Source organism: Chelonoidis abingdonii, chromosome 1, assembly GCF_003597395.2.
Source record: "Chelonoidis abingdonii isolate Lonesome George chromosome 1, CheloAbing_2.0, whole genome shotgun sequence".
NCBI classification, from domain to species: Eukaryota; Metazoa; Chordata; order Testudines; family Testudinidae; genus Chelonoidis; species Chelonoidis abingdonii.
The window spans coordinates 371278106-371304377 of NC_133769.1; the positions used below are offsets into that span (position 1 = coordinate 371278106).

The window sequence follows — 26272 nt, forward strand, 5'->3', positions numbered from 1 at the left end:
TGGGAACGGTACATGAGGTCGACTGGCTAAATCTGGAAATGGACATTTTTTAAGAAGTTACAGGTGACTAGAACTGTCCAGAGAGAGACAACTCCATTTTACAGCCAGTTCAGAGGTTTCTGGTATGACAACGTAATAGCTGGAATGCCAGGAAATGCCAGAAGCAGCACTCTTTAGAGAACAAGAAAGACAAACCAGCAACTGAGCTAAACTCTTTCCCATTTATAAAATCTCCCAGTCCCCGTCCCCCAGGATCCCACACCATGAGCACAGACACACGGACCATAAGCAACTGCAGTGGACGGGTTTTATTTGACTGTTACAGCCACTGGTACCCAAAGGGCATTTCCACGCACATGGGTGCGCCTGGAACAGAGCAGAGTCCCTGCCAAGAGCTCAGCGGTACTTGGATGAGAGCGCGTGGGCCACCACGAGCACCAGCTTCTGCCAGGCAGCCTGGCAGGCAGGGGTGAACTCCCTCCCAAAGTGGGTGGCCAAGACGATGATGAGGATGTCACCCAGGAGCTGCAGGGAAGAAGGAGGAAAATCCCGCTCTGGTCAGTGGGGTTCTAAACCCCTCCACGTCTCTCTAGCCGCTAAGGGCTGCTGCTCAGCGACCATGGCGGTCAGGGAGAGATATAGGGAGATACATGGTGGAGGGCTAGAGAGGGAGAAAGGGTGATGGATTGATGAATGGATGATGGAGTTTCAGGCTCTGAGATTTTATCTGCATTGGCACTGCCAGAAAACTTTCTCCCCAGCCCAGAACTTGTTTCATCCATGTGTTCTGCTCTCTTTGCCTCCCCCAGCTCCTGCTCTCTCCCTTCTGTGTCTTTCTGATCTTAACTCCTCACATCTTCTCCTTTATTCCTGTGGGGTGACCCCCCTCCCGGCCCCCCAAACCCCTGAGTGCAGGGCTAGGCCAGCAAAAGGCCTATATGCTACTTAAATCCTCACAATAGGGCTTGAGTGGGACCTACGGGGTGTGCCCTGCAGCAGGGAATGTCACTCTGACCAGCTCTCTCCTCCCTGGCTCGGACTCCTTTCCTCTCCCACAAACCCTTCCCCTCTTCTGGCCCCCACTCCTTGCCATCCTTTTCCTTGCTCCTACCACCTCCCTCCGGCTGCTGTTGCTACGCTGAGCCCGCCACCCCCTGCCCTCTATGCTGTATCCGTCTGTCGCTGGCATCTTTCCACATTTCTAATGCCACCCCGGTGATCTCCCCTCTCTAGCGCCTCTTTAGCTTCGCTCCTGGCCTGCCCCGTGGTTTCCTCTCGCTGGCCCTTAGCACCTTCCCTCCTCCCTCCCATCAGCTCTCTACCCAAAGGGGTGGGAAGAGGGGTTGTGCACACAGCGCTGTGGGGCTGGGATCATCATGGGGGAGCAGCACTTTCACTTCCTGGACATCCCACTTAGCACCCACCAAAGGGGCTGGTCCGCCCAAGGGTACCTTTCTCCCCACAGCTCCCTCCCCCTAGCCTCCCGCTCACTTCCCTTGGACCAAACCCATATCACGCCCCCCTCCCCCGTTCAGGGCATGCCACCCCCTCTCTGCATCCCTCCTGACACTGGATCCTGGGCCCAGGCGGTCTCAGCAGATTTCCACCTGCATTACTGGATCCTGCCATCTTCAGAATCTCCCCAGAGCCTGTTCCCCAGGGCTGGCACCTTGTACTGGATCATACAGTGTCACTTTCTCTCTCTCACCCATGGCCCAGTGCCCCTTTGGGAGTTTGCTCACTGGTGGCCTCCTCCATGCCCCAAAGGGAGAACCCCACTCAGCTCTGCCCTATCCTGGGGGATCGAAGAGGGGGACCTAGAGCCCGACTCACCCGGAAGTTCTCGGGATCCACATGCAGCTTGTTGCAGTGCAGCTCGCTCAGCTTGGCGTACGTGGCCTTGATGTTGTCCAGGTTCTTCACAGCGTCCCCAAAGGAGGTCAGCACCTTCTTGCCGTGGGCACGCACCTTGGGGTTGCCCATAATGGCGGTGGGGCTGGAGAGGTTCCCAAAGGCAGAGAAAAACCTCTGGGTCCAGGGGTAGACGATCAGCAGCCTAGAGAGAGGGAGACAGGAGCAGAGACAGACACAGGGTTACTGCAGCCTCCCTGCAAAAGCAGCAGGTTTGCCAGCCTGGGGGAAGGGAGGGGACAGTGGGGCAGATGCCGTGGGGCTCGGCCTACCTGGCCAGGGCTTCGCCACCACATTCAAACACGTTGACATTGCCCCACAGGCTGGTAATGAACTGCTTCTCTTCGGCTGTCCAGTGCACCATGGTGAGGAGCGAGGGGTCCTTTGCAGATGCAGCTGAAGGAGAAACCTGTAGCTGAGCAGCAGACCCCCAGCGGGGCCTTTATCCTCCAGCCTCTGCTCCTCCCCCTCTCTGTGGACATGGTCATTGGTCAGCCCTGGGGTGGGGTCTGCGCTGCCTGCGGAGAGGCCACTCTGTGTGCAGGGGGGGATCTGCTGAGTCTGGGTCCCAGGGCTGGCTCAATGGACATACTAAATTCAACCTGTGTGACTCTCCTGCCTTCAGCACGCACGCCCACCCCCACTCTTGGGCCCTGTCCCCAGGGGGATATTGACCCCTGCAGACGGTGCCAGACAGGACCTGTAAATTGGGGGCAAAGTTGCCGCTGCCCAGAAGGGCAACCCAAACCCCCCACATCCCTGAAGTGCCACTCAAAAGGGCCCAGTGAAGGATCTGGCCCTAGGTGCATTAGGGGGAATCCCAGGGGGCCAGCACTGATCCTGTGGAGGGTCTGCAGGTGCATATTGTACATGGGATGCTGCTGGCAGGGGGTTGGCTAAGGGATGCGCTTGCCCCTTGAGCAGGTTTCACAGGGTTGATTATCAGAGGGGTAGCCGTGTTAGTCTGCATCTGTAAAAGCAGCAAAGAGTCCTGTGGCACCTTATAGACTAACAGACGTATTGGAGCATGAGCTTTCGTGGGTGAATACTCACTTCATGCTCCAATACGTCTGTTAGTCTATAAGGTGCTACAGGACTCTCTGTTGCTTTTACGGAGTTGATTGTGTGCCATACTAGCAGCGCACACATGTGACTGGCCCTGACCCTCTGGCGGAGACAAAGGCCTGGTGTCGGCTCCCCTGCAGGGTCAATGGGTGCTAGTGAGGTCGATGGCGAAGCGCCCGTTCACACCAGCAGAGGATCTGGCCCATTGACACAGTTTCCAATACAGGGCTGGGGTCTCCATTCCCTTACACCGTGTGTAGTGAGAACGGGGTACAAAATCCAGACAGACCAGTGTGATCACGTTTTGCACCCATGGGACAAAGGTGCAAGTGACGGTCCAGGGGAGGAGAGGGTCAGGCCCATGATTTTGAGTGGTTCAATGTATTTTTAGGGGAGAGTGAAAATTTCAGGTGCCCTTCTGCTGCCAGACTGATTCCCAGGGTGTTTGTGGTGTTTCTCTGGCTTTTTCCCAGAGTCAATGAGTGCAGAATATGGTGCCCAGTGAAGACCTCAGGATCTGGCTCTTCATAGAGGTATTTTGGGGACTACATTTAAAAACACTGGCCCAGACCCTCCTCTGGCACAAATTGACCTAGCTCCACTGAGCTCAGCAGAGCTGCTGAGTCTGGAACCAGCTGAGCCCCTGGCTTGTTTTACCTGGTGTCTGACTTACATTCCTAATGAACAGGCTGGCACAGGGACCCCTCCATTTTATTTAGGCCCCATGAGCTGACTCAAGAGGCCCCTTTCAGAGAACAGCTCAGCCCTGTCCCATTGGGCTGATAACTCGCTAGGAGCCGCGGCTGCACACTGCAGATAAATCTACCAAACCACTGGCCAGAGCTTGCTGGAGTTTTGCAGCTCTGAGGTACACACACTCTTAACCCTCTAAATGGGCCTGCAGGCTTCAGAGGACTATGTTTTTTATATAAGACCTGGGAGACAGAGAGTTAAATCATATATAGGCCCTTCTCAGCACAACCCCGGACATGCACCCCCCCTCACCCCACACCCTCTAAAAGAACGCAGACAACACCCTGGGCAATGCACGGTGAGGGCCCACCCTTGGCTCGCCACAGGGACCAGACAGCATGACCGGGGGTTTCCATTTGTTATTTCTAGCATCCTGTGATTGCTGCCAGTTCCCACTGAAATCAAAGATCAGCCCAGACATTTGAATCTATCGTTTATTAGACATTTTCCTAACCTGAATTCGAGCTATAATAGCACTTTAAAGGGCTTCATATTGCCCCCCCCCCCCAAGCTGAATGTTAAAAGCTGCCAGGTAACAGTGTTTTCTCCTGTCTTTGGGTTCAAAAGTTCTAGGAGGGATATGAGGTGAGGGAGACAGAGGGGCGTTGAGGTTCGAATCAGGGCAGAAATGCCGTTTCTGCTCCCTGGCTTTTGCTTCTCTCATACACACACAAAGGAGATTAGCAACCATAATAATTGCTCTTATTACTGTCGCAGTGAACCTCTGCAGTGCTCTCAAAACGTCAGGCAAAGGCACGGCTCCTGTCCTGTCGTGCACAGAGCCTGAGCCGCAGAGCCCAAGTTTCGTTCCAGGAGGGGTCTGGTTCAGTTCTGGGAATGGGGACTCTATTCAGCATTCAAACCGTGGTCAGACAAGAACTTGGCTGGCTCAGGGAGGTCTTAGCTGACCGCTGGAAGCCGGGAAAGGGAGAAGGGGCAGATCGGTCCATGATCATCCTGCTCGGTACGTTCCCCTGACACCCTGGTACGGGCCACCATTGGAGACAGGCTTCTGAGCTAGATGGACCCTGGTCTGACTCAGCGTGGCAGCTCTTATGCTCTTAAGATGCAACAAGCGAGGGGCATGAGGGGGAAGGGAAGGATGAGGGGCAGCTGTAACATCCTCCAGTTGCTCAGTAAGGCTCTGTTCTATATTGCTGGGGTGGTAACGTGACCATTCCTCCCCTCCCCGTCTCATGAGCCAGGTGACATCCCGGAGGGGACCTGGGCAAACAGGGCTGGGGAGAGAACTGCACAAGCACCAGGGACCTACACACACACATTTCTCCCCACCCCTAATGCTCCCAGCCTGTGGCTACCACCATTAGCCATGTCTGCAGGATGGCCTGACTGGGCCCCGTGCTGGCCCTGGTGGAGGAAGGCACATGCTGGAAGATAAAAACACACTTAAGTGCTTTCCTGAATCGAGGCCCCTGTGAGTTGCTGGGTGCCCGGTAGAGATGGGAGCAGGGGGCACCTGCAGGGTCCAGCTGCTTGGCTCCGCGATACATGTGCAGCCTCGCTGACAATCTCCTTCCAAGAGTGCCTAGAGCCGGGCTGATTGTAGCTTGTTCATGGCTGTCTCTGGAGGAAATTCACCTGTATGCGGAGACCTGGCTCTACCTCCATAGCTACATAAGGCCTCTGTCCCTCTACGGGCTCCTTAACCTCTTAACTGAGTGACACTGGTAAAGCTGGGATAATGCAGGGGGGAACCAACCGGTCATGTCACAGGCATGTATAGCTCTGTGTATATAGCCAGAGTAGACTCACATCAAATCTTCTGTCCACTCTCACTGCCAGGGCTCTGTGGCTTTGTCTAGACCAGCGCTCATGTCCTGTTCTCATTCAGCTGCCAGTTAATCCGAGTTAACCAACACGACTGGAAGTGCTAGCCGTCTACACACTCTGCGTGACCCACACACCTCTGGGTGTGGTGTTCTGCCCAGCCAGCGGCACCGAGACCACGAGAGAGAGATTAATGAGTGTGCTCCACTGCCTTAGCTAACAATCAGGTGGCTTTTAGCTCATGTTGTAGAGGCTCATGCACTAAGCTCCAGAGGTCCTGGGTTCAATCCCACCTGCCAACGACCAGGGTCTGTCTGTGTTACATCTGCATGTAGCTGTTCCAGGACTCAGCTATAGCTCGCCCTGGCTTCATAGCAGAGCCCTGCAAAATGTGTGCAATGGAGTCTGCTGGTGGTCTCTCACCAGTCCAGTACAAAATGAAGCAACAGGCAACACAGAACAATTACAATTTCAATTAATTCTCTACTGCCAAGGCGTTTTCTTTTTAGTTACTAACTTGTGCCATTACAAAGAAGAGGCATTGTTCAGGGTGCAGTTTATATTGTTGGGAGGGGGGGATTACAGGGAAGCGGGACAGATAGAAAAGTGAAAGTCCTGTGGCAGAGTTGGAGCAGAACTGGCTCTGCCTTACAGCAAGTGTGCAGAGAGGTTTCATTCTCAGCCATTGCCCCAAGCCGCTGCTCTCTCCACTCGGCTGCTCACACCGTATTTATTGCTCAGCAATAAGGCAGGAGGAAGTATAAAGTTTGCAGTTAAAGTTCAGAACACACGGGACTCAATGTAACTCTCAGTCCCAGCCCTCTGCAGGCAGTGAGAGCAGAATACAGCCCACAGTTGTCGGTACCGATGCACGGCACGGGAGCGACATTCTTTCAGCACAAAGTCTGACTTGTCAAGTGATGCTTTTTCCTTGTTCTTCAAAGCGCCAGGCCAGCCCCGTGCTGTCACTGAAGCCCAGAGAGTCCTGAGGACTTTACTAATCCCACGGTCAGAGACGTTTGCTTGGCTGTTTTCACCCCAGGGGATACCAGAGCTATGAAACCGCCACTGTCCTCTGCGCTACATGTTAATAACCAATGGGCCGATCAGAGGACAATGAATCCTCAGATGAGCAATGCGCAGGCCCCATCCTGCACCCTCCTACCTACCACTGAAGGCAACAGAAGCCCTGGGTTGCTTCTATTTAGGTGCCTAACACAGGCACCCAACTTGGACAACTGTGGCCTGAGCCCCTATTCAGGCACCTAAACACATGGCTTGATTTTCACCCACAGCTCCCACTGACTATGAACCCGGGGGCCGCACGAGAAGCTCTGACTTGACCACATCTGTGAATTTCTGGGCCACAGGGGCTCCCCAGGCTGTGCTCAGACCTAACCTAAATTCCCTTAACCGCGTCAAACACCTGACTAGGCTGAGAATTGATCCCTCGGCAAGTTTAAATAAAGACCTGGACTTACTCTTGGGGGCAGGTTTTGGGTTTAATAAATGAACCCAGTTTTGTGTTACCTATGGGGCTGATTTCCGCCTGCCTGGCACCTTGCGTCGGCGTTTCCACCTGTGCAAAGGGTGTAGAAAGCCTTTACTCTTCAGCTAGGACAGCGTTTTGCACTCTGCACAAGCGTGAATGATGAGACAAGGTACAAGTAGGGGCACAGGCCTGTGGGATTCCACCAGTGATCTCATCTTTGGGCTGAGAAACAGCATAATTAATTGTCCACCGAACTGTTGTTGTTTTTTTTGGTGCCTGGAAATCTACTAAAACTAGCTCAGGCCAAGCTCTGACTTGTCCTGGGGACCAACTGGCTAAGAAGCAGTTGTGCAGAAAAAGACCCGGGGATTACAGTGGACAAGAAGCTGGATGTGAGTCAGCAGCGTGCTCGCATTGCCAAGAAGGTTAATGGCATATTGGGTTGTATTACTAGGAGCATTGCCAGCAGATCGAGAGATGTGATCATTCCCCTCTATTTGGCATTGGTGAGGCCACACCTCGAGTACTGTGTCCAGTTTTGGTCCTCCCACTACAAAAGGGATGTGGACAAATTGGAGAGAGTCCAGCGGAGGGCAACAAAAATGATCAGGGTCTGGGGCACATGACTTATGAGGAGAGGCTGAGGGAACTGGGCTTGTTTGTTCTGCCGAAGAGAAGAATGAGGGGGGATGGAGCTCGTCTGTTCTCCGTGGTGACAGATGACAGAACAAGGAGCAATGGTCTCAAGTTGCAGTGGGGGAGGTCTAGGTTGGCTATTAGGAAACATCATTTCACTAGGAGGGTGGTGAAGCACTGGAATGGGTTACCTAGGGAGGTGGTGAAAACTCCCTCCTTAGAGATTTTTAAGGTCAGGCTTGGCAAAGCCCTGTCTAGGATGATTTAGTTGGGGTTGGTTCTGCTTTGAGCAGGGGGTTGGACTAGGTACCTCCTGAGGTCTCTTCCAGCCCTAATATTCGATGATTCGATGATTCTATGATGACAAAATGCTTGGAACCCCGAAAGAATTTTCCTTCTCTAACATGTCTGAGGAGAGGCTTCTTCTTTTCAGCACAGTGCAGCTATGTCGGGCCAGATTCTCAGCTGGTGCAACTTGCCCCATAGCCCTCCTGACCCCTTTGTCATTGCCATGTCTGTGGCATACAGCAAAGCAGCCTCCTTTCAGCCTGACTTTAGCAACACAGACAAACTATCAGCTGCAAAGAGCCCTGGAACACGCCCTGAAGTCTTGGCCGCGGGGTGCACGTTCTCCTGGCTGCCTCCCTATCTCCCCAGAGCAGCGCGGCAGGGCCACACGCCCAGAAAGTGCGAATCCCATTCCGCCCTAACTGGCTGCTTCGATAAAGGTGCCGGGACAAGATGCACGACAGCCCTCGGAGATACCCCATGGCCCGGCCTGTTTGTTTGCTCGGGGGCTTCACAAGCCAGCAGAGCTCAGCTTCGCCTGCAGACAGGCTACTCACTGCGGGCTGGGTTTATTTCCCGGGGGTCCTACTCCCTTGATTCCAGCTGCATTACTCAGGTCTAGATATGGGGTGGCACAGGGGTAAAGGGGCCCCTGTTATTTCCCTGGTCACTGGATTCTTCAGACACAGCAAGTCCTGCATCTTGGCAGGGGCTTAGACTAGGTGATCCCTGTGGGGGCAGATGGACAAGGCTAGACAGGTAGGCTCGAAGGGGCTCGTTCACTATGGCCTTGCACCACTGACACCAGTGCAAGGTGAGGGTACGACATTACCAGATGAGAAGGACTGGGTCTGAGGCCCATTTACCCTGAGGTCCCTTTTCACTGGTGATGTCCAGACATGTCCACGTTAGGGACCCTAAAGGCAGAGCAGCATAAAGGGGCCATGATGTAAGTGAGCACCATGGCTCTGGGATTTGGCACTCACTTTGCACAGGCTCACCAGAGGCACATGATGGAGAAGGCAGACTGAATCCCAGCCCAACTTCCCTGTGGGAGAGTCTAGCACCCTTTGTTGGATGCAGAGCTCCCAGGCACTGAGCAGTGCCCCATAATTGCGGGCTGCCTGCTCTGGGCACTTTCCCATGAACCAGGAGCTTAAATCTTTTTCTGAGCAGTGTCCTTCAGCCCTACCATGAGCTACCCTTTGCTCGTTAAAATCACTTTTCCCCACAGCAGGCTGGGCTGTGTCCACCAGTGGGAGGGGTTCTCTCCTGGGGGCTGGGGAAGCTGCGGTGCTGAGTCTGGGGAGGGTTTTGGAGTTGGTTTCTGGGATCCTGGGCACCTAACAAGGGGCACAATATGATTGAGTGCCACAACACTCAGCATTGCAACATGTAAGTACCTCTGTGAATCTAGGCCACATACCTTCATGCTTCAGGGCACCAGTCCACCTCTCACCCCTGGGGGTCAGGAATCATTTCCTTTTCAGGCAGCCAGCCCATAATTCCCTACTGCAGGACTGTTGGCTACTGCTCTGGAGCAGCTGGCGCTGGCACTGGTCAGAAACAGGGTGTGGGATAAAAGGACCCCTGGTCTCACCCGGTTTGGTGATTCCTACGTGGCTAGGTATAACTGCTACCGATGCCCTCTTGGAGATCGGGTCCAAAGCAGCTGTCATTGACACTCTGTCAATCCAGAGTAACATCAAGAGAGAGCAGTGGAGTTACTCTGGATCAGCACCAGTGAAAATGAGAACTGGCTTTTCCTCCTAATCTCTAAACACAAACATTAACTGCACTGACCCAATTTCCATCAATGCTTTGAAAGGCCGGATCTGGGCTTTTGTGTTTGGAGTTTCTCAGAAGGCAAAGGGTAAACCCGATTCCTTGCCTGTGTGACCCTGGTTCATTGCTAATTGGATTGTATCTGCTATGGTCTCTTTGTTTAATCTGCTCCTGAATACAGCTTCCTTGCAGAAGGAAGCCCTTACTGATTAAGGAAACTCCGCAATCCACGGAACAGGCGTTTGACAGTGGTGTCTGGCCTTGAAAGTCACGTCACACCAACTGGGAGTCTCAGGGTCTCATCCTGAGAGCATTCGGAATATCCTTGTCCAACTCTCCGGTTTTCTGAACTCCGGGTGGAGGCCTTCAGATGAAATCCTCATAACCTCTGGGGCTAGATCCCCTGGATGGGCTAAGCTGCACCTGCAGAAGGTCCGATACAGACTGGGGACCAACTGGCTAAGCAGCATTTCTGCAGAAAAGGAACTGGGGATTACAGTGGACGAGAAGCTGGATATGAGTCAGCAGTGCACCCTTGTTGCCAGCATATTGGGCTGTATTAGTAGGAGCATTGCCAGCAGATCGAGGGAGATGATCATTCCCCTCTATTTGGCACCTGGAGTATTATGTCCAGTTTTGGTCCCCTTGCTACAGAAGGGATGTGGACAAATTGGAGAGAGTCCAGCAGAGGGCAACGAAAATGATTAGAGGCCTGGGGCATATGACTTAAGAGGGGAGGCTGAGGGAACTGGGGTTATTTAGTCTGCGGAAGACAAAAGTGAGGGGGGACTTGATAAAAGGATGGAGCTTGGCTGTTCTCAGTGGTGGCAGATGACAGAATAAGGAGGAATGGTCTCAAGTTGCAGTGCGGGGGGTCTAGGTTGGATATTAGGAAACACTATTTCACTAGGAGAGTAATGAAGCACTGGAATGGGATCCCTAGGGAGGTGGTGGGATCTCCATCCCTAGAGGTTTTTAAGGCTTGGTTTGACAAAGCCCTGGCAGGGATGATTTAGTTGGTGTTGATCCTGCTTTGAGCAGGGGGTTGGACTAGATACCTCCTGAGGTCTCTTTCAACCCTAATATTCTATGATTCTGTGATGGATGAGAGATTTTAGCCATCTGTGTTGTCTCTAGATCTTGGGGCAAACTGGGGAATGTCCTGAAGGTTGCTCGCTTTTATATCCAGCTGCCCACGGCCCCAAAGGATCATTCTGACTGCTGGGAATAGCCAGATCCCAGAGGGTCCCCTTTCTCCCTAGAACCCACACTATGCGAATCTCTGTGTCCCCACTTAAGCTGAGGTTGGGCACAGAATCTGGCTCACAGACTCCATCCTGCATAAAGCCAGATGGTCACCTTGTCCTGAGACTTTGACAAAGAGACCAGGGGAGAATGTCACTCTGGAGCTGGTGCCTCTGGCTGAGCAGACTCAGTTTGGACCGTTCCAGTGATGCCCACGACTCACTCCTCCTTCTGCACTGGGATATTCTATTTATTCCTGCTCTTTGTTTGCAAGAGGTTCGGCTGGAGGCACGCTGGCTGCACTTTCCCCAGCCACTCTGCCCAGCGCAGGGTGTGGGTACAGCGTGCCATGACCATGCAAACGCTGGCTCGCCGACCTGCTGAGTCATGCCCTCCCCCTAAACACACCACCCAGGTTAGAGGGCTGCCTGGCTGGTGCAGGGCGATAATAAAGCCTGCTGAACAGGAAAGTGACTGCAGCACAGATAAGGCCCTGTCTTGGAAACTGCTGCTTTTCCTGCTGTGTCAGAATTCTGACACAGCAGAAACTGAGCTGCTGAGGCATGGTTCTCACATAACATCCCGAATGTTTTTCAGCCATTTGAAATTTGAACCAGGGCATGCAAAGCGAGAGGCCCCGGGCTCCACTGGAAACTGCTGCTCACCCACAGCTGCTGCTGTTATTCAAATGGCGGATGGATCAATGGATTGATTTATTGAGTGTAAGAGCAGGGGATGCAGAAGTGGCTGGTGATTAGAGACGCTCCACTTCCAGAGAGTCGAGTTTGGTAAACCTTAAAGGGGCCTAACTTAAGGAGGGTAGGTGCTCAGCACAGTCTGAACATCACTCCCCCCCACACACACTCTCCGCCCATGAGGTGAACATCTTGGCCTAATTTCACAAGAAAGCAAAGAAACTGTCCCATCCTCACCAACCAAAGCCAAGGTCTGACAAGCCGACTTCTCTCCCCTTCTGCATCACCCGCCCGCCACACACCTCACAGCCATGGTCAGGGAGCCTGGGTAGACGAGGACCCCCCTGTGGTTGTAGGTGGGTAATCACCCCCATTTCACAGATGGGGAAATCGATGCATGGAGGGGGGCATTGACTTGCCTACTCACCCAAGTCAGACCTGTGAAGAGAACCCAGACTTCCAGACTTACAGTCCTATGCCCTAACCACACCGGCCTTCCCCCTATACCAGCTCTCGGTCAGGGTATAATCCCCCTAGCCCAAGCCAGGACGTATGCAGGGTAGCAATTGATTTTAATCATGTGTCTGTACATCAAGCGGTCTTTTGATTTCTTAATACAAAATCACAGAATCTCAGGGTTGGAAGAGGCCTCAGGAGGTGTCTAGTCCAACTCCCTGATCAAAGCAGGATCAACACCAACTAAATCATCCCAGCCAGGGCTTTGTCAAGCCTGACCTTAAAAACCTCCTAAGGATGGAGATTCCACCAGATCCCTAAGTAACCCATTCCAGTGCTTCACCACCCTCCTAGTGAAATAGTGTTTCCTAATATCCAGCCTAGACCTCCCCCATTGCAACTTGAGACCATTGCTCCTTGTTCTGTCATCTGGTACCACTGAGAACAACCGAGCTCCATCCTTTTCGGAAACCCCTTCAGGTAGTTGAAGGCTGCTATCAAATCACCCCACACTGCTGACTCATATCCAGCTTCTCATCCACTGCAATCCCCAGGTCCTTTTCTGCAGAACTGCCACTTAGACAGCTGCTTATGGTCTATGAACATGGCAAATGTTATTGTTTCATTTATCTCTTCCAGATGGTCCTTACATCTAGATGGCTGCTCCTGAGCCCTCTTACTCGAGCTAACTGAAACCCTGAAGCCCTGGCCTCCTTTGGAACTTTTGGGGTTGCCCTGGCCTGACTTATGGGCATTCAAGGCTTTCATGGAGTTTAAAGCCCGAAGGGATAATTAACCCATCTAGTCTGACTTCCTGTATATCACACACCAGTAACTTTCATGCAGTTACTCCTGCATTGAGCCCAAGAGCTTGTGTCTTACTAAAGCAGGTCCCCCAGAAAGGTTTGCAGGATGGATCGGAAGCCAGCAAGAGTTGGACATCCCATCACTGCCCTGGGTGGTTCGATTCAATGGCTAGTCACCTTCACTGTTTAACATTAGGCCTTATTTCTGATGTGAATGTGTCTGGCTTTTCTTTCCAGCCCCTGGCTTTTGTTCTGTTTTTCTCCAGGACATCTGCAGCTCTGCAGAAAAGGACCAAGGGGTTATAGTGGATAAGAAGCTGGATATGAGTTAACTGTGTGCCCTTGTTGCCAAGAAGGCTAACGGCATTTTAGGCTGTATAAGTAGGAGCATTGCTAGCAGATCGAGGGGTGTGATCATTCCCCTCTATTCAATATTGATGGGGCCTCATCTGGAGTACTGTGTCCAGTTTTGGGTCCCACATTACAAAAAGGCTGTGAAAAAATTGGAAAGAGTCCAGCGGAGGATAACAAAAATGATTAGGGGGCAGGAGCACATGACTTATGAGGAGAGGCTGAGGGAACTGGGTTTGTTTAGTCTGCAGAAGAGAAGAATGAGGGGGGATTTGATAGCTGCTTTCAACTACCTGAAAGGGGGTTCCAAAGAGGATGGATCTAGATTGTTCTCAGTGGTAGCAGATAACAGAACAAGGAATAATGGACTCAAGTTGCAGTACAGGAAGTTTAGGTTGGATATTAAGAAAAACTTTTTCACTAGGAGGATGGTGTAGCACTGGAATGGGTTGCCTAGGGAGGTGGTGGAATCTCTTTCCTTAGAAGTTTTTAATGGGAGGCTTGACAAAGCCTTGGCTGGGATGATTTAGTTGGGAATTGGTCCTGCTTTGAGCAGGAGGTGGGATTAGAACCTCCTGAAGTCCCTTCCAACCCTGATATTCTGTGATTCTATGATTACGAGGTCTCTAGTATCTGGTATTTTCTCCCCTGGAAGATACTTATACACTGTGATTAAGTGTATTCTCGATCTTCTTTTGGATAAACATATGTGCTTGTCTACATCTAGGAACAAAGCATGCAGGTCATGCTACCATAATGAGAGACTCTCTCCTGCGAAGCAGGGACTCTGAAAAAGATTTCAGGGTCATGATGCATAATCAGCAGAACATGATCCCCCAGGGCAATGCTGTGGCCAAAAGAGCTAACGTGAGCCTGAGATGCAGAAACAGGGAAATCTCAAGTAGGAGCAGAGAGGTTATTTTACCAGAGTGTTTAGCACTTGTGCGACCGCTGCTGGAATCCTGTGCCCAGTTCTGGTGTCCATAACTCAAGAGAGATGTTGATACACTGGAGAAGGGTCAGAGAAGAGCCAGGAGATTGATTAGAGGCTTACAAAATCTGCTTTACAGTGATAGACTCAAGGAGCTCAATCTATTTAGCTTAACAAATAGAGGTGACTTGATTACAGCCTACAAGTACCTACACGTGGGGAGCAAATATTGAACAACGGACTCTTTAGTCTAGCAGAGAAAGGTCTAAGACGATCCACTGCCTGGAAGTTGAAATAAGACACATTCAGATTGGAAGTTTTTAAGGTGCAAATTTTTAACAGGGAGGGTAATTAACACGAGAACAATTTACCAGGGTCATGGCAGATTCTCCATCACTGGTAATTTTTTAAATCAAGGCTGGATGTTTTTCTAAGCGATTTGGGGGCAGGTCTCTGGCCTGTGCCATACGAGGGGTCAGACTAGTAGTCCCGTCTGGCCTTGGGATTTATGACAAGCTGGGGAGGGATCCTCACGTAGCGTGAGCTTGGCCCTGGTGTCGAACCCCAGCCCGAGGCCTAGGCATGTTAAGCCCTCACCGAATTAAGTGGGGCCCAGACCTTCCCCTGGGCCTTTGCATGCGGTTGAATTTCAAAGATCCTGCAATCTTGGGACTAAACTGCTCTCATGTAGGCTGGCGTAAACTGGAGTAATCCCACTGACTTGAATGGCAATGCTCCAGATTTACCCCCATTTTATAGAGAGCAGAATTTGGCCCATTGTGCAACCTGGTAATGCTCCAAGTAACTTGTGCTTTCTTCCTGTGGAGTCAGCACAGAGGAATTGTGCCGGCCCTGGGCCAGGTCAGAGGCTTCTGTGTTCGTGGAAATGCTTTGTGTTTGTTCAGACCAGCAATGAGCTAGAATAACACCATCATGATTGATGAGCATGGGGGTGGTACGATGTACCGGTTATCAATACCACTAGCAAAGCTCAGCGCGTATGAATCACATTTTGGCTGTAGATTTTTAAGCACTTTTTCATGACGGCAACTCCTATTACCCCAGATGGGGAAACTGAGGCTGCCCCAAGGTCATCCAGCAAGAGGCTGTGACAGAGACACAACTAGACCACCAGACGTTTGCAGTGCTCATTACATGATCTAACTGCTAGACAATGCTGCCTCCCTGCGTACTGCTTAATTATTGGATGTGGTGTTACCAAGCCAAGTTCTGATCTTTCAGGGTAGGGGGGCAGAACAACGGAGGCGCAGAGGAGGCTGAGCAATCTGTCCGGCACTCTTTACTGCTACTCCCTGTCCTCTGACTCACAAAGGGCTGTCCGGCCTCCTGAGTGCCAATTCACTGGTCCACACTGACCCCAGGCTGGCTAGAGCACTGTAATATTCCTCCCAAGTGCCCATCTGGGGCGGGAAGCTGCTGGCTTCAGGATTCCTTTGTTGCTCTGTCTCTCAGCAGACCAGAGGAAAGTATTTTCAGGGGCAGCAATCTGGATGTGCAATAAACCTGCGGTGTTTCAGAGCCCTCCACAGGTGGCTCTTGCATTCCCAGATCAGTCTGGGCACCTCTAGCGGCACAAGAACTGCAACCTCCCAGGACAGGACGTGCCTGCAACGCATCACAAGACGTTTGGGGTCAAACTGAGCCCCCCAAACCAGGGGCTGAGTTTGGCACAGGGATCTGGAGTAGTATTCACTGTTCTTTCCAGTGCAGTAACACCTGGAGACTTCCAACTCTAAGCAGGTCCCTGTTGTGCTGGGCACAGCACAGAGAGAGAGAGAGAGAGAGAGAAAGAGAGATGGTACCTGCTCTAACGGGTTTACTGTCAATGTGTTCAAAGGAAATAGAGGCACACAGAGGCCTGGACCCAGATCCCACAGCAGGTTGGCAGCTGAGCCAAGATCAGAACCCGGCTCTCCAGACTGCCCCAGCCACTAGGCCATGCTGCCCCCCAAGGGGCTGGGATCTGTGGATGGAAGGCACCAGAGAAGAACAAAGTATTCTTGACCGAGCTTCAACTGCCAGTAAGTTTACCCTGTAAGGGGACAGGTGAGAGGCGAACAATCAAAGCATTGCATTTTGCACACATTTCAGTTTGCACACATGAGCCAGGAGGTGTGGCTGGCCCTATAGATCTCATTGGAATGTTGACTCTGAAGCAGAATGATGACAGGCCTGGTTCCCTCCTGTCTGGCGCTGTCATTTGCACCTGGACAAAGTGAGTGACAGACACTCTCCACATAGACTAATAGTGTTTTACACCTGTGTTCCACTAGCCGCCCAGGAATAAACAACCACATGATGTGACACTGTCCCTCCAGCAAAGTGCTGCCATAACACAAGCGTAGCCAACTGGGAGGGCACCGTCTGGTGGGGAAGAGCCATCCCAGTGGCTCCGGCACCACCCTCTATCCTGGGGTGTGAACCGCGGAAAGGGAACGTAGCTGCCATGTCCTCACTGTCCCCAGCTGCCAGCACAGACCCTCAGGGCCGCATGGGACTCCTGGCAGCGGCTGTATCGTATGACAGGGTCCCAGCCCACTGCAAGGGGGCCCCAAAACTTTAACACACCCTCGCCTCAGCCATGTTGAGTGCTCATCAGCTGCAGCAGCACATCCCCCCGCCGGCGCACGGCAGCTGGGAATGCCGCGTGTGCCTCCTGGTAGGGCGCCGCGGGCCCAAGCAGCCAGGCCTGGGTTTCTGTGCTAGGGAGCAGCTCGGCTACTGTGCTCTGTGCACGGAGTCCCCTGCTCTCCTGGTGACTTTACTGTCGGGTGTCGCTGGCCCTCTGGCTCTAGGAGAAATGCTCAGGCTGGAGGAGTCAGGCTGCTGCTGGGTAAAATGTGTATCACGAGCTGGATGCTGGCTCTGAAATATGGGCCTGGGCATGAAGCCACTGTGTCGGGCCCCTTACCTGACCAGGCAGCAGAGTGCCCATCTGAGCACCTATAGAGCCGCTCTCCCCCACCCCCAGTCCATATCATAGAATCATAGACTCTCAGGTCTGGAAGGGACCTCAGGAGGTATCTAGTCTTACCCCCTGCTCAAAGCCAGACCAACCTCAACTAAATCCGATAATTGCCGAACATTGAGAAAGCTGCCTGCCTGGACTGATTGCCCACTTTGCTGGGGTCGTTCTGTGTCCCTAATTCCCACCTTGTGAAAACTCTGCCTGGTTCCTGCCCCAGCTGGGGACCCATCCTCTAAGCCAACCCCCTGCCCACACCCAGCAGTGCACTGGCAGATAAGCAAGGACTCCCTTATCTGTGCAGGTCAATCTCTCACTGTGGTTTTCTTTCCTTCCTTCCCTCCCTCTGCTGCTTCTCTCTTTGCTCGCCCCTCTGCTCTTTGGAACAGGACCCTCGGACAGGTGCATTAGTGGCACCTTCTTAAACACCCCTTCAGACTGGAATTAGCCTGAGGTGCAAGCTGCCTGGGGCAGACACCCCCGAATGTTCCCAGGGTGCATTGCCTACCTCTGACTCTCCTCCTCTCCGGAGCCTGGCCTGCTCTTTGTACCAGTACATCCTTGGGTGGAGAAAGGAAGGTTGGATTCTGCTTCATTATGGAAATGCCCCCCCCAAGACAAATTCTTCGCTGGCCTGGGATGACTTGGGTGGAATTACACCTGCGGAGAAACTGAAGCCGATCAGAACAGGAGCAAGCTCCTACTGACACGGGGTGGAATTCTGATCTCTGGTGCAGTGGTGTAAATCCAGCATCAGGGTACTGACACGGGGTGGAATTCTGATCTCTGGTGCAGTGGTGTAAATCCAGCTGGGGTAAATCAGCATCTGGATTGACACCAGCTTAGCTGAGACGGGAACATGGCCCTGGTACTTTGGTGTGCTGGGAGCATAAGCCCCCGTACTCCTTGTGTGGGTGGGTGAGATCGATCACTTATAATACAATAGCACGAAAGGCTCCAATCAAGTCAGGGCTCTGCTGCTGTCCCTGTCCCCAAGAGCAGCCCGTCTCAGAGTATGGCCAGCCAGTGGATTGGACAGCGGCTGAGCCCCTTACTGCTCCTTACGCCAGACTCCTGTGTGCAGGGGAAGGCAGAGTGCTCGATAGGGCTGGGAACAATCTGAGACCGGGCTCAGGAAGTGGGGAAACCCCGCTGTGTATTCTGCTGAGGCAAACAATCACACCTGGATGAGCCAAGACACAGAATCATAGAATCTCAGGGTTGGAAGGGACCTCAGGAGGTTTCTAGTCCCACCCTCTGCTCAAAGCAGGACCAGTTCCAACTAAATCATCCCAGCCAGTGCTCTGTCAAGCCTGACTTTACAAACCTCTAAGGAAGGAGATTCCACCACCTCGCTAGGTAACCCATTCCAGTGCTTCACCACCCTCCTAATGAAATAGTGTTTCCTGATATCCAACCTAGACCTCCCCCACTGCAACTTGAGACCATTACGTCTTATTCTGTCATCAGATAACACTGAGAACAGTCTATATCCATCCTCTCTGGAACCCCCTTTCAGGTAGTTGAAGGCTGCTATCAAGTGCCACCTCATTCTTCTCTTCTGTAGACTAAACAATCCCAGTTCCCTCAGCATCTCCTCATAAGCCATGTGCCCCAGCCTCCTAGTCATTTTCATTGCCCTCTGCTGGAGTGTCTCCAGATTGTCCACATCCTTTATGTAGTGGGGTGCCCAAAATTGGACGCAATACTCCAGATGAGGCCTCACCAGTGCTGAATGGAGGAGAACGATCACTTCCCTAGATCTGCTTGCAATGCCCCTACTTATACAGCCCAAAACATCGTTAGCCTTGTTGGCAACAAGGGCACACTGCTGACTCATATCCAGCTTCTCGTCCACTGTAACCCCTAGGTCCTTTTCTGAAGAACTGCTGTTTAGCCAGTCGATCCCCAGACTGTAGCAGTGAATGAGATTCTTCCATCTTAAGTGCAGGACTCTGCATTTGTCCTTGTTGAACCTCATCAGGTTTCTTTTGGCCCAATCATCTAATTTGTCTAGGTCCCTCTGTATCCTATCCCTACCCTCCAGCGTATCTACCACTCCTCCCAGTTTAGTGTCATCTACAAACTTGATGAGGGTGCAATCCATCCTATCATCTAGAACATTAAAAAAAGTTGAAAAATACCAGCCCCAGGACCGACCCTTGGGGCCCTCTATCCCAGGGGCTTTAACACCAGCTATGTGCTTCCCTTGGCCCAGCGTCCCCAGGCTGTTCCCCTTCCCCCAGTCACGTCCTCATCCTCACACCTCCCACCCCAGGGGATGTAGCGCTGGACCACACCCAGGACTGTCAGTGCCGGGGGCTATTTCCAGCTGGCAGGATCCAGCAGCCTCCTGGTGTTGGCCAGGCACTTGGATTGTGCTTCTGTGAGCAGCGGGAGGACAGGCAGAGGTCTGGGCCACGGGAATGGGGCAAGGGCCTCACGAACTCAGCCCAGGCAAGGAGAGGCCAGCATGAGGCCTGTATAAGGTGCATAGGTCTGTCCTGACCCTCTGCACTGTCGGTGGTGGGGTTGGGGAGGAATTCCATCCCCAGTGCTTCGAATTCATTATTGTTTATAATTAATATTAAAAGGGAGAAAGAGACAAAAGGCATGACCAGCAGGAAGGAGAGTAGAGGACTAATTGAATGGGATGTGGAGCTGATGAGATAAGAGGTTTGCTGGTTATCTCTCCCGTGCCTACACCACATGAAGGCTACATCTACACAGGGATAAAAACCCCATGGCTGGCTTGGATCAGCTGCCCCAGGCCAGCCACGATTGTGCGGCTTTTCTTCCTGTGTAGACGTACTGTCCAATCCCAGCCTGGCCTCTCTGACCATCACACTCCCCACCACACACACACAGGCCTGTCTCTCCCCGAGGCACAGACCAGGGAGCTTATGTCAACATCCCACGGGTGCTCGGAGCTGCATGTTCTCTCCAGGTCACCGAGGGAGCAGCGGCCGTGCCTGGCGTGTTCATTCCACAGCCCTCCTCCTCTGAGACATCAGGCAGGGCTGCCCCTCCTGCATGCACCAGAGCTTGGAGTGAATTCGCTGAGCAAATCCCAACACCGAGCTCTCCCCCTGCCTCAGAGCAGGCCTGGCAGCCGATGCTCCAGCTCGGGATGTGATGGGGGCAGGGCACTCACAGAAGTGAGGGAACACGCTGGTGGGCAGGCCTAGGGGGGCACAATTGGGGGGCTTAGAACATGCTCTCACCACATTAATATCAGCCAGAGACATTGCTGGAGGCAAGAGGACACAGAGCATGTGGGGGTACAGCTGAGGAGACCAGTGTGGGACTTGGCAAGTGAGCTATAGGTTTGCAAGCTGCAGTGAGTCATAATACCAAGCTCTCACACAGCATATTCATCAGGAGATCTCTACGCGCCTATTGTTATTCCTATTGTACACATGGGGAAACTGAGGCAGAGAGCAGCGGCGTGACTTGCCCAAGGTCGCCCAGCAATTCCGCAGAAGGGCTAGGCAGAGAGCCTGAGTCCCAGTCCGATGCTATACCCGGTACTGCCCACTGCCTCCTGAGAAGCAGGGCCACCTGCCACCAGGACTTATGGTGAGGATTGGTACACCGGAGTGATACCACTATGAGGCAGTGCTAGTTTGGGTGGGAGACAAAGCTAAACCACTTAGCTGGGAACCATTCACGCCTCAAACAGAACACAGACATCCCAAGGCTCAAAGCCTTAAAGAAAAGCCTGCATCCCAAGCAAGGGGGAAACATTCAGAGGGGAGGGCTGCAGACCGAGCTGGATCAGCAAGCATCTCAAACCCGTGAGTAAGAGAGAGGAGAAAGCCCACAAGGAAAGGAAGATGGGCCAGATCAGCAAAGAAAACCACCACTTGGAGGTCAGAAAGTGCAGGGGGAAAGTGAGAGCTGCCAAATGCCAAGCAGAATTAAAGGGTTAAAGGAAATTAAACCCAAACTTGTGTTTGATAGCTATATAAATAGAAAGGAATGAAGAAGTGGGACAGTTGAACACTGAGGTTGGGGTGGAGATTAAAGATAATCTAGGCCTGGCCCAACACCTAAATGAATACTTTGCCTCGGTTTTTAATGAGGGTAATGAGAAGCTGAGGTACAGTGGCAGGTCGGCTAATGGGAACGAGGATATTAAGTTAGAAATGACCACATCTAAGGTGGAAATAAAACTCATATAGCTTAATGGGACTAAACTGGGTGCCTGTATAATCCCCGTCGAAGAATATTAAAGGAACTGGCTCCTGGAGTTGCAAGCCCAATTGCAAGGATTTGTAACAAATCTATAAACTCAGAGGTAGAACCCTATGAGTGGAGAATTGAAAATATAATATCTATTTCTAAGGAAGGGGGACAAAAGGATCTGGGAAACTACAAGCCTGTTAGTTTGACCTCCACTGTATGCAAGGTCTTGGAACAAATTTTGAAAGAGAAAGAAGTTCTGGACATAGAAATAAACAGTAATTAGGAGAAAATACAACATCAAGCTGGGCTGTATTAGCAGGAGTGTTGTAAAGAAGATATGAGAAGTCATTCTTCCACTTTACTCCACACTGATTAGGTCTCAGCTGGAGTATTGTGTCCAGTTCTGGGCACTACATTTCAGGCAAGATGTGGAGAAATTGGGGAAAGTCCAGAGAAGAGCAACAAAAATGAGAAAAGGTCTAGAAAACATGACCTTTGAGGGAAGATTGAAAGAACTGGGTTTGATTAGTCTGGAGAAGAGAAGACTGAGAGGGGACATGATAACAGTTTTCAAGTAGATAAAGGTTTATTACAAGGAGGAGGGAGAAAAAATGTTCTTTTTAACCTCTGAGAATAGGACAAGAAGAAACGGGTTTCAGTCGAAGCAAGATTAGGAAAAACTTTCTGTCAGGGTGGTTAAGCACTGATATAAATTCACCGGGGGGGTTGTGGAATCTTCATCATTGGAGATTTTTAAGAGTAGGTTGAACAAACACCTGTCAGGGATGGTCTAGATAATACTTAGTCCTGCCATGAGTGCAGGGGACTGGACTAGACAACCTCTCGAGGTCCTTTCCAGTCCTATGATTCTGTGATTATATGCACAAAAGGTAGATTTTGTCAGACGGGCCTTCTCTCTCTCTTTGAGAAGACAGCTGATTTTTTAAACAAAGAAAATGCAGTAGATCTAATCTACCTAGATTTCAGTAAGGCATTTGATACAGTTCCATATGGGAAATTATTAGTTAAATTGGAGAAGATGGGGATTAACATGAGAATCAAAAGGCAGGTAAGGATCTGGTTAAAGAGGTCATACTGCAAAGTGAACTGTTAGCTGGAGGGAGGTTACTAGAAGAGTTCTGCAGGAACTGGTTTTGGGATCAATCTTATTTACTATTACAATTATTGACCTTGGCACAGAAAGTGGAAGCGTACTAACAAAATGTGCAAATGACACAAATTTGGGAGGTATTGCCAATACAGAGGAGGCCAGAATATCAATATCCTCCTTGAACTCTGGGCACCAGAGCTGATACCGGATTCCAGCAGCAGTCGCACTAAGGCCAAAGAGAGAGATAAAATAATCTCTCTGCTTCTACTCGAGATTCCTCGGTTGCTAATCCCAGGATGCATTAACCCTTTTGGCCATAGTGTCACATTGGGAGCTCCTGTTTGGCTGATTATCCACCATGACCCCTAAATCTTTTTCAGGGTCCCTGCTTCAGGGATAGGGTCCCCACCAACAGACGCCAGTGGCTGGTGGGTAGGACTGAACCTGGGACCTCTGAAGTTTAGTGCACAAGCCTCTACTGCCTGAGGTAAAAGCCACATGGCTGACTCATTCCTCTCCAAGGGTCTTGGTGCCACTACAGGGGGGCAGATCCCAATAGGCATGGGTTACACAGACATCTACATTTAGCTGTGTTAAAAAGCATATTGTTTGCTTGTGCCCAGCTTGCAGAGTGATCCAGATCTCTCTGTTATCAGTGACCTGTCCTGGTCAGTATTTACCGCTCCCCCTGCTAACTCGATCTGGGACGATTTTGTTTTCTTCCAGGGCACTGAGACAAATTTTAAATGAGGTCAGGCCCAAAAGTGATCCCTGTGGGACTCCACTAGAAATAGTCAAGTGTCCTAGGATGATGCCCAGTTTACAGTTACATTTTGAGACCTATCAGTTAGCCTGTTTTTTGTGGGCCATGTTAATTTTATAGTGTTCTAGTTTTTTAATCAGAATGTCATGCGGTACCAAGTCAATGCCTCACAAAAGTCTAAGTATATTGCCTCAATATCACATTATGTTTTATCAACCAAACTTATAATCTCATAAAAAAAAAGAGATGAAGTTAGTTTTACTGTCTCTATTGTCCATTAACTCATGTTAACTTGCACTAATTACACTGTCCTTCTTTAATTCTTTATTAATCGAGCCCCGTATCAGCTGTTCCATTATCTTGTTGAGGATCAATGTCAAGCTGACAGGCCTATAATGTCATCCAGTTTACCCTTTTTGAAGATTGGCACATTAGCCATCTTCCAGTCTTCTGGGACTTCCCCAATGTTCCAAGAGTTAATGAAAACCAGCAGTCCAGTGAGCTCCTTAGTCAGCTCTTTTAAAACTCTTGGATGAAAGTTTGCTGGTGCTGCTGATTTAAAACTGCCCAACTGATTTAAAAAATGTCTGCTGTTTAATCTAACTTTAGTAGCTGCTGTTTGTTGCAACGTAGTTGCATAAAGCAGCAAGTCCGCACCATGAAATTTTGTGGCTAGAGTCAGCTGGATACAGGATTAAAGAGGGAATCAAGGAGAGACAGGAGCAAGGATGGAGCAGCAGAGAGAACTATGAGGAAAAGTCCAGAATCCCAGTTCCTGTGCAGCATCCCCTGTTAGGACAATGGCTCAAGCACCAACTTCAGGGATGCTTTGCTTCTGGCAGAGCAGGCTGAGCACTCGCACCCAGATCTCCTTGATCTTCACACCGTACACAATGGGGTTCAGCGTGGGTGGCACCAGGAGGTAGAGGTTGACCAGGAGGATGCGGACATGGTGGGGGACGTTAGGGCCAAAGTGGTTGGTGAAGAAGGAGAAGGCCATCATGTAGAAGCTGGTGAAGATATAGATGTGGGCTCCACAGGTGCCAAAAGTCTTGTGGCAGATGTCTTTGGAAGAGCGTCTCAGCACAGCCCTGAGGATCAGGACACATGACACCATGATAAAGAACATTCTGTAGAAAAATACAGCCCTAACGACCGGCTCCTTGAGACAGCTCTTGTTCCATGCCTGTCCCAGGCCTGGCACCTGAGCACAGCTGGCCCCTGGGCTTTCCCGTAATACAGATAACAACAGGAATAGCTTCCTGTCTCACGCACGCGTGCCTAGGTCACAGAACAATAGATATAGAGGGAGAGCGAGCACATGAGGTTACATGTGATATAAGAGCAGGTAGCAGCATATGGGCTGTATTATTGACCAGTGGCTTAGGCATTAATATTAATGTGCATGAATCTAAGTTCCATGTCACCCCCCATTACCGGCTATTCTGTCTCTGCCCCGTATCTGGCAGACAAATTATCTGAGCAAAGCTTCTGAGAGTTTTACAGAGAATCAGCTGGCCCTGTTTTCGTATCCCTCCGCCTAGGCATATGCTGTTTGGGAACTCTGCCCACAGAGCTCTCCCACTGGAAACCCAGGCACCCAGGGCCCCCCTTAGGCATACACAGCACACCAGGCTATCTAGGGCACCAGAAAATTTGGGGCACACCTGGGTCTTAGCATCCACCATCCGGCCTCTTTCTATCCCTGTTCTGACCCTTCCTGCAGCCTCCCATCACTGCTGTAGCCTGGTGAGTCTTCCTCCTGAAGGATCTAGTACCTAAATGTGAAAAAGCCTCCAGCCTGCCAGACCTATTAGCTCAGCATTGAAACTGTTAAAGAGCCATTCAAGGGGTAATGAAGCCATTTAACAAGCATTTGCCAACCCCCAGGTATAGACTGTTGGTTTCTGTATGTCCTGACAAAACCAGTGGTGCATTACTGTGATATCTACTTAGGAGAACATGTTAGTCTACAGGACCTTCGTTTAAAATCTGCTCTCAAATATATTTCATTAGTGTGTTGCTGAAGATTATAAAATCACGTCACTAAAAAATCTTTGCATAGATTTTTAGATGCACGATCTGAGGATTCCTCTTTAGCCTTAAATGCTTGGATCTTCAGACATACAGGTTTTTAAATAAATCCTTCAACAGACCCCATCTTATCTAAAATACACATGCCAGCTTGGGCTGCCATTGGGTGTAGGGGCACCGGTTTAATAATACTGCACAGGATCCCAGAAATCCTGAGGACGGCCTTGCAGGCCTCCCCCCGCCGCTCTCTAATCCTACAGTGTGCCAGCTTTTACCCCGATGGGCCATGAGACTTCAAAGCCTAAAACGGACACTGGCTCAGGTCTGAATATTGCCCGTTCTGTGCCTCGGGTCAGTATAATGTGGAGAGGAAGTTCTACCTTTGGTGGAAGGAAGGAACCCTTCCTCTGGCAGATCATGTTTTAGAGGGTGGTAGTTGTTGAACGCTGCTCAGAGGTTTGGGGGTCTGGAGGGAACCCTGGCAGAAATGGATTGGCATGAATAGGGCTGGGCAGGTAACCACATGGCTCTGCAGTTCATCACATGAGCAGCACCACCAAAGAATGACACTCCTGAGCATACCCAACCTGTGTTCTCCCAAAAGCTCCACTGTGTTCTTATTCCCCTGAGATAGAGTAGCCAGTTGTAAGGATCAGCACCACCACACACCCCTGTCCCTTGCCCCCTCCCCCCCTCCACAGCTTCAGGGGTGTGCACAGCCCTTGCAAACTTCAGGATGTCAGATGAGTTTAGTGCTTGTGAAAGGTGCTGGCTCTAGAGCTGTGGAGAGTTAAGTCCTCTGTTTTCCCCCAGAACAGTGGAAGCAGAGTGACTGTGGGCACTTCCACCCCTGTACCAGGCACACTGCCCTATCTGGGTCTCAGCCATGGCCCCCCGCCACCCCCTGCATGGAACACCCTCCACAAAAGTCAGTGCACACTTGCAAACAGAGTCACTGTCTAAAAGTCCCATTGCATATCCCCTGCAC

The 26272-nt window shown here is 51.2% G+C and overlaps 1 protein-coding gene across 2 annotated transcripts; it reads right to left on the reverse strand.

Annotated features, from left to right (window-relative positions):
- Positions 1-293: 293 nt before the first annotated feature.
- On the reverse strand, positions 294-9606 carry LOC116839624 (hemoglobin subunit beta-like). 2 transcript variants are annotated; one of them, XM_032805735.2, is made up of 4 exons: positions 9360-9606; positions 2184-2307; positions 1834-2056; positions 294-525 (listed from the first exon to the last, which is right to left on the reverse strand). In XM_032805735.2, the coding sequence occupies exons 2-4, from the start codon at positions 2273-2275 to the stop codon at positions 397-399; spliced, it is 444 nt and encodes a 147-aa protein (XP_032661626.1). In that variant the 5' UTR covers positions 2276-2307; positions 9360-9606; the 3' UTR covers positions 294-396. The 2 variants fall into 2 exon arrangements, with proteins under 2 accessions (XP_032661626.1, XP_074917974.1); XM_075061873.1 differs by having other exon boundaries at positions 2184-2326.
- Positions 9607-26272: the final 16666 nt, after the last annotated feature.

Bases quoted from the DNA above. Each gene is read 5' to 3' on its own strand.
- LOC116839624 (XM_075061873.1), bottom strand. The intron at 2,057-2,183 runs GTAGGCCGAGCC...CCCTCTCTCTAG, and splicing joins GGTGGCGAAGCCCTGGCCAG to GCTGCTGATCGTCTACCCCT. The intron at 526-1,833 runs GTGAGTCGGGCT...TCTTCCCTGCAG, and splicing joins TGGATCCCGAGAACTTCCGG to CTCCTGGGTGACATCCTCAT.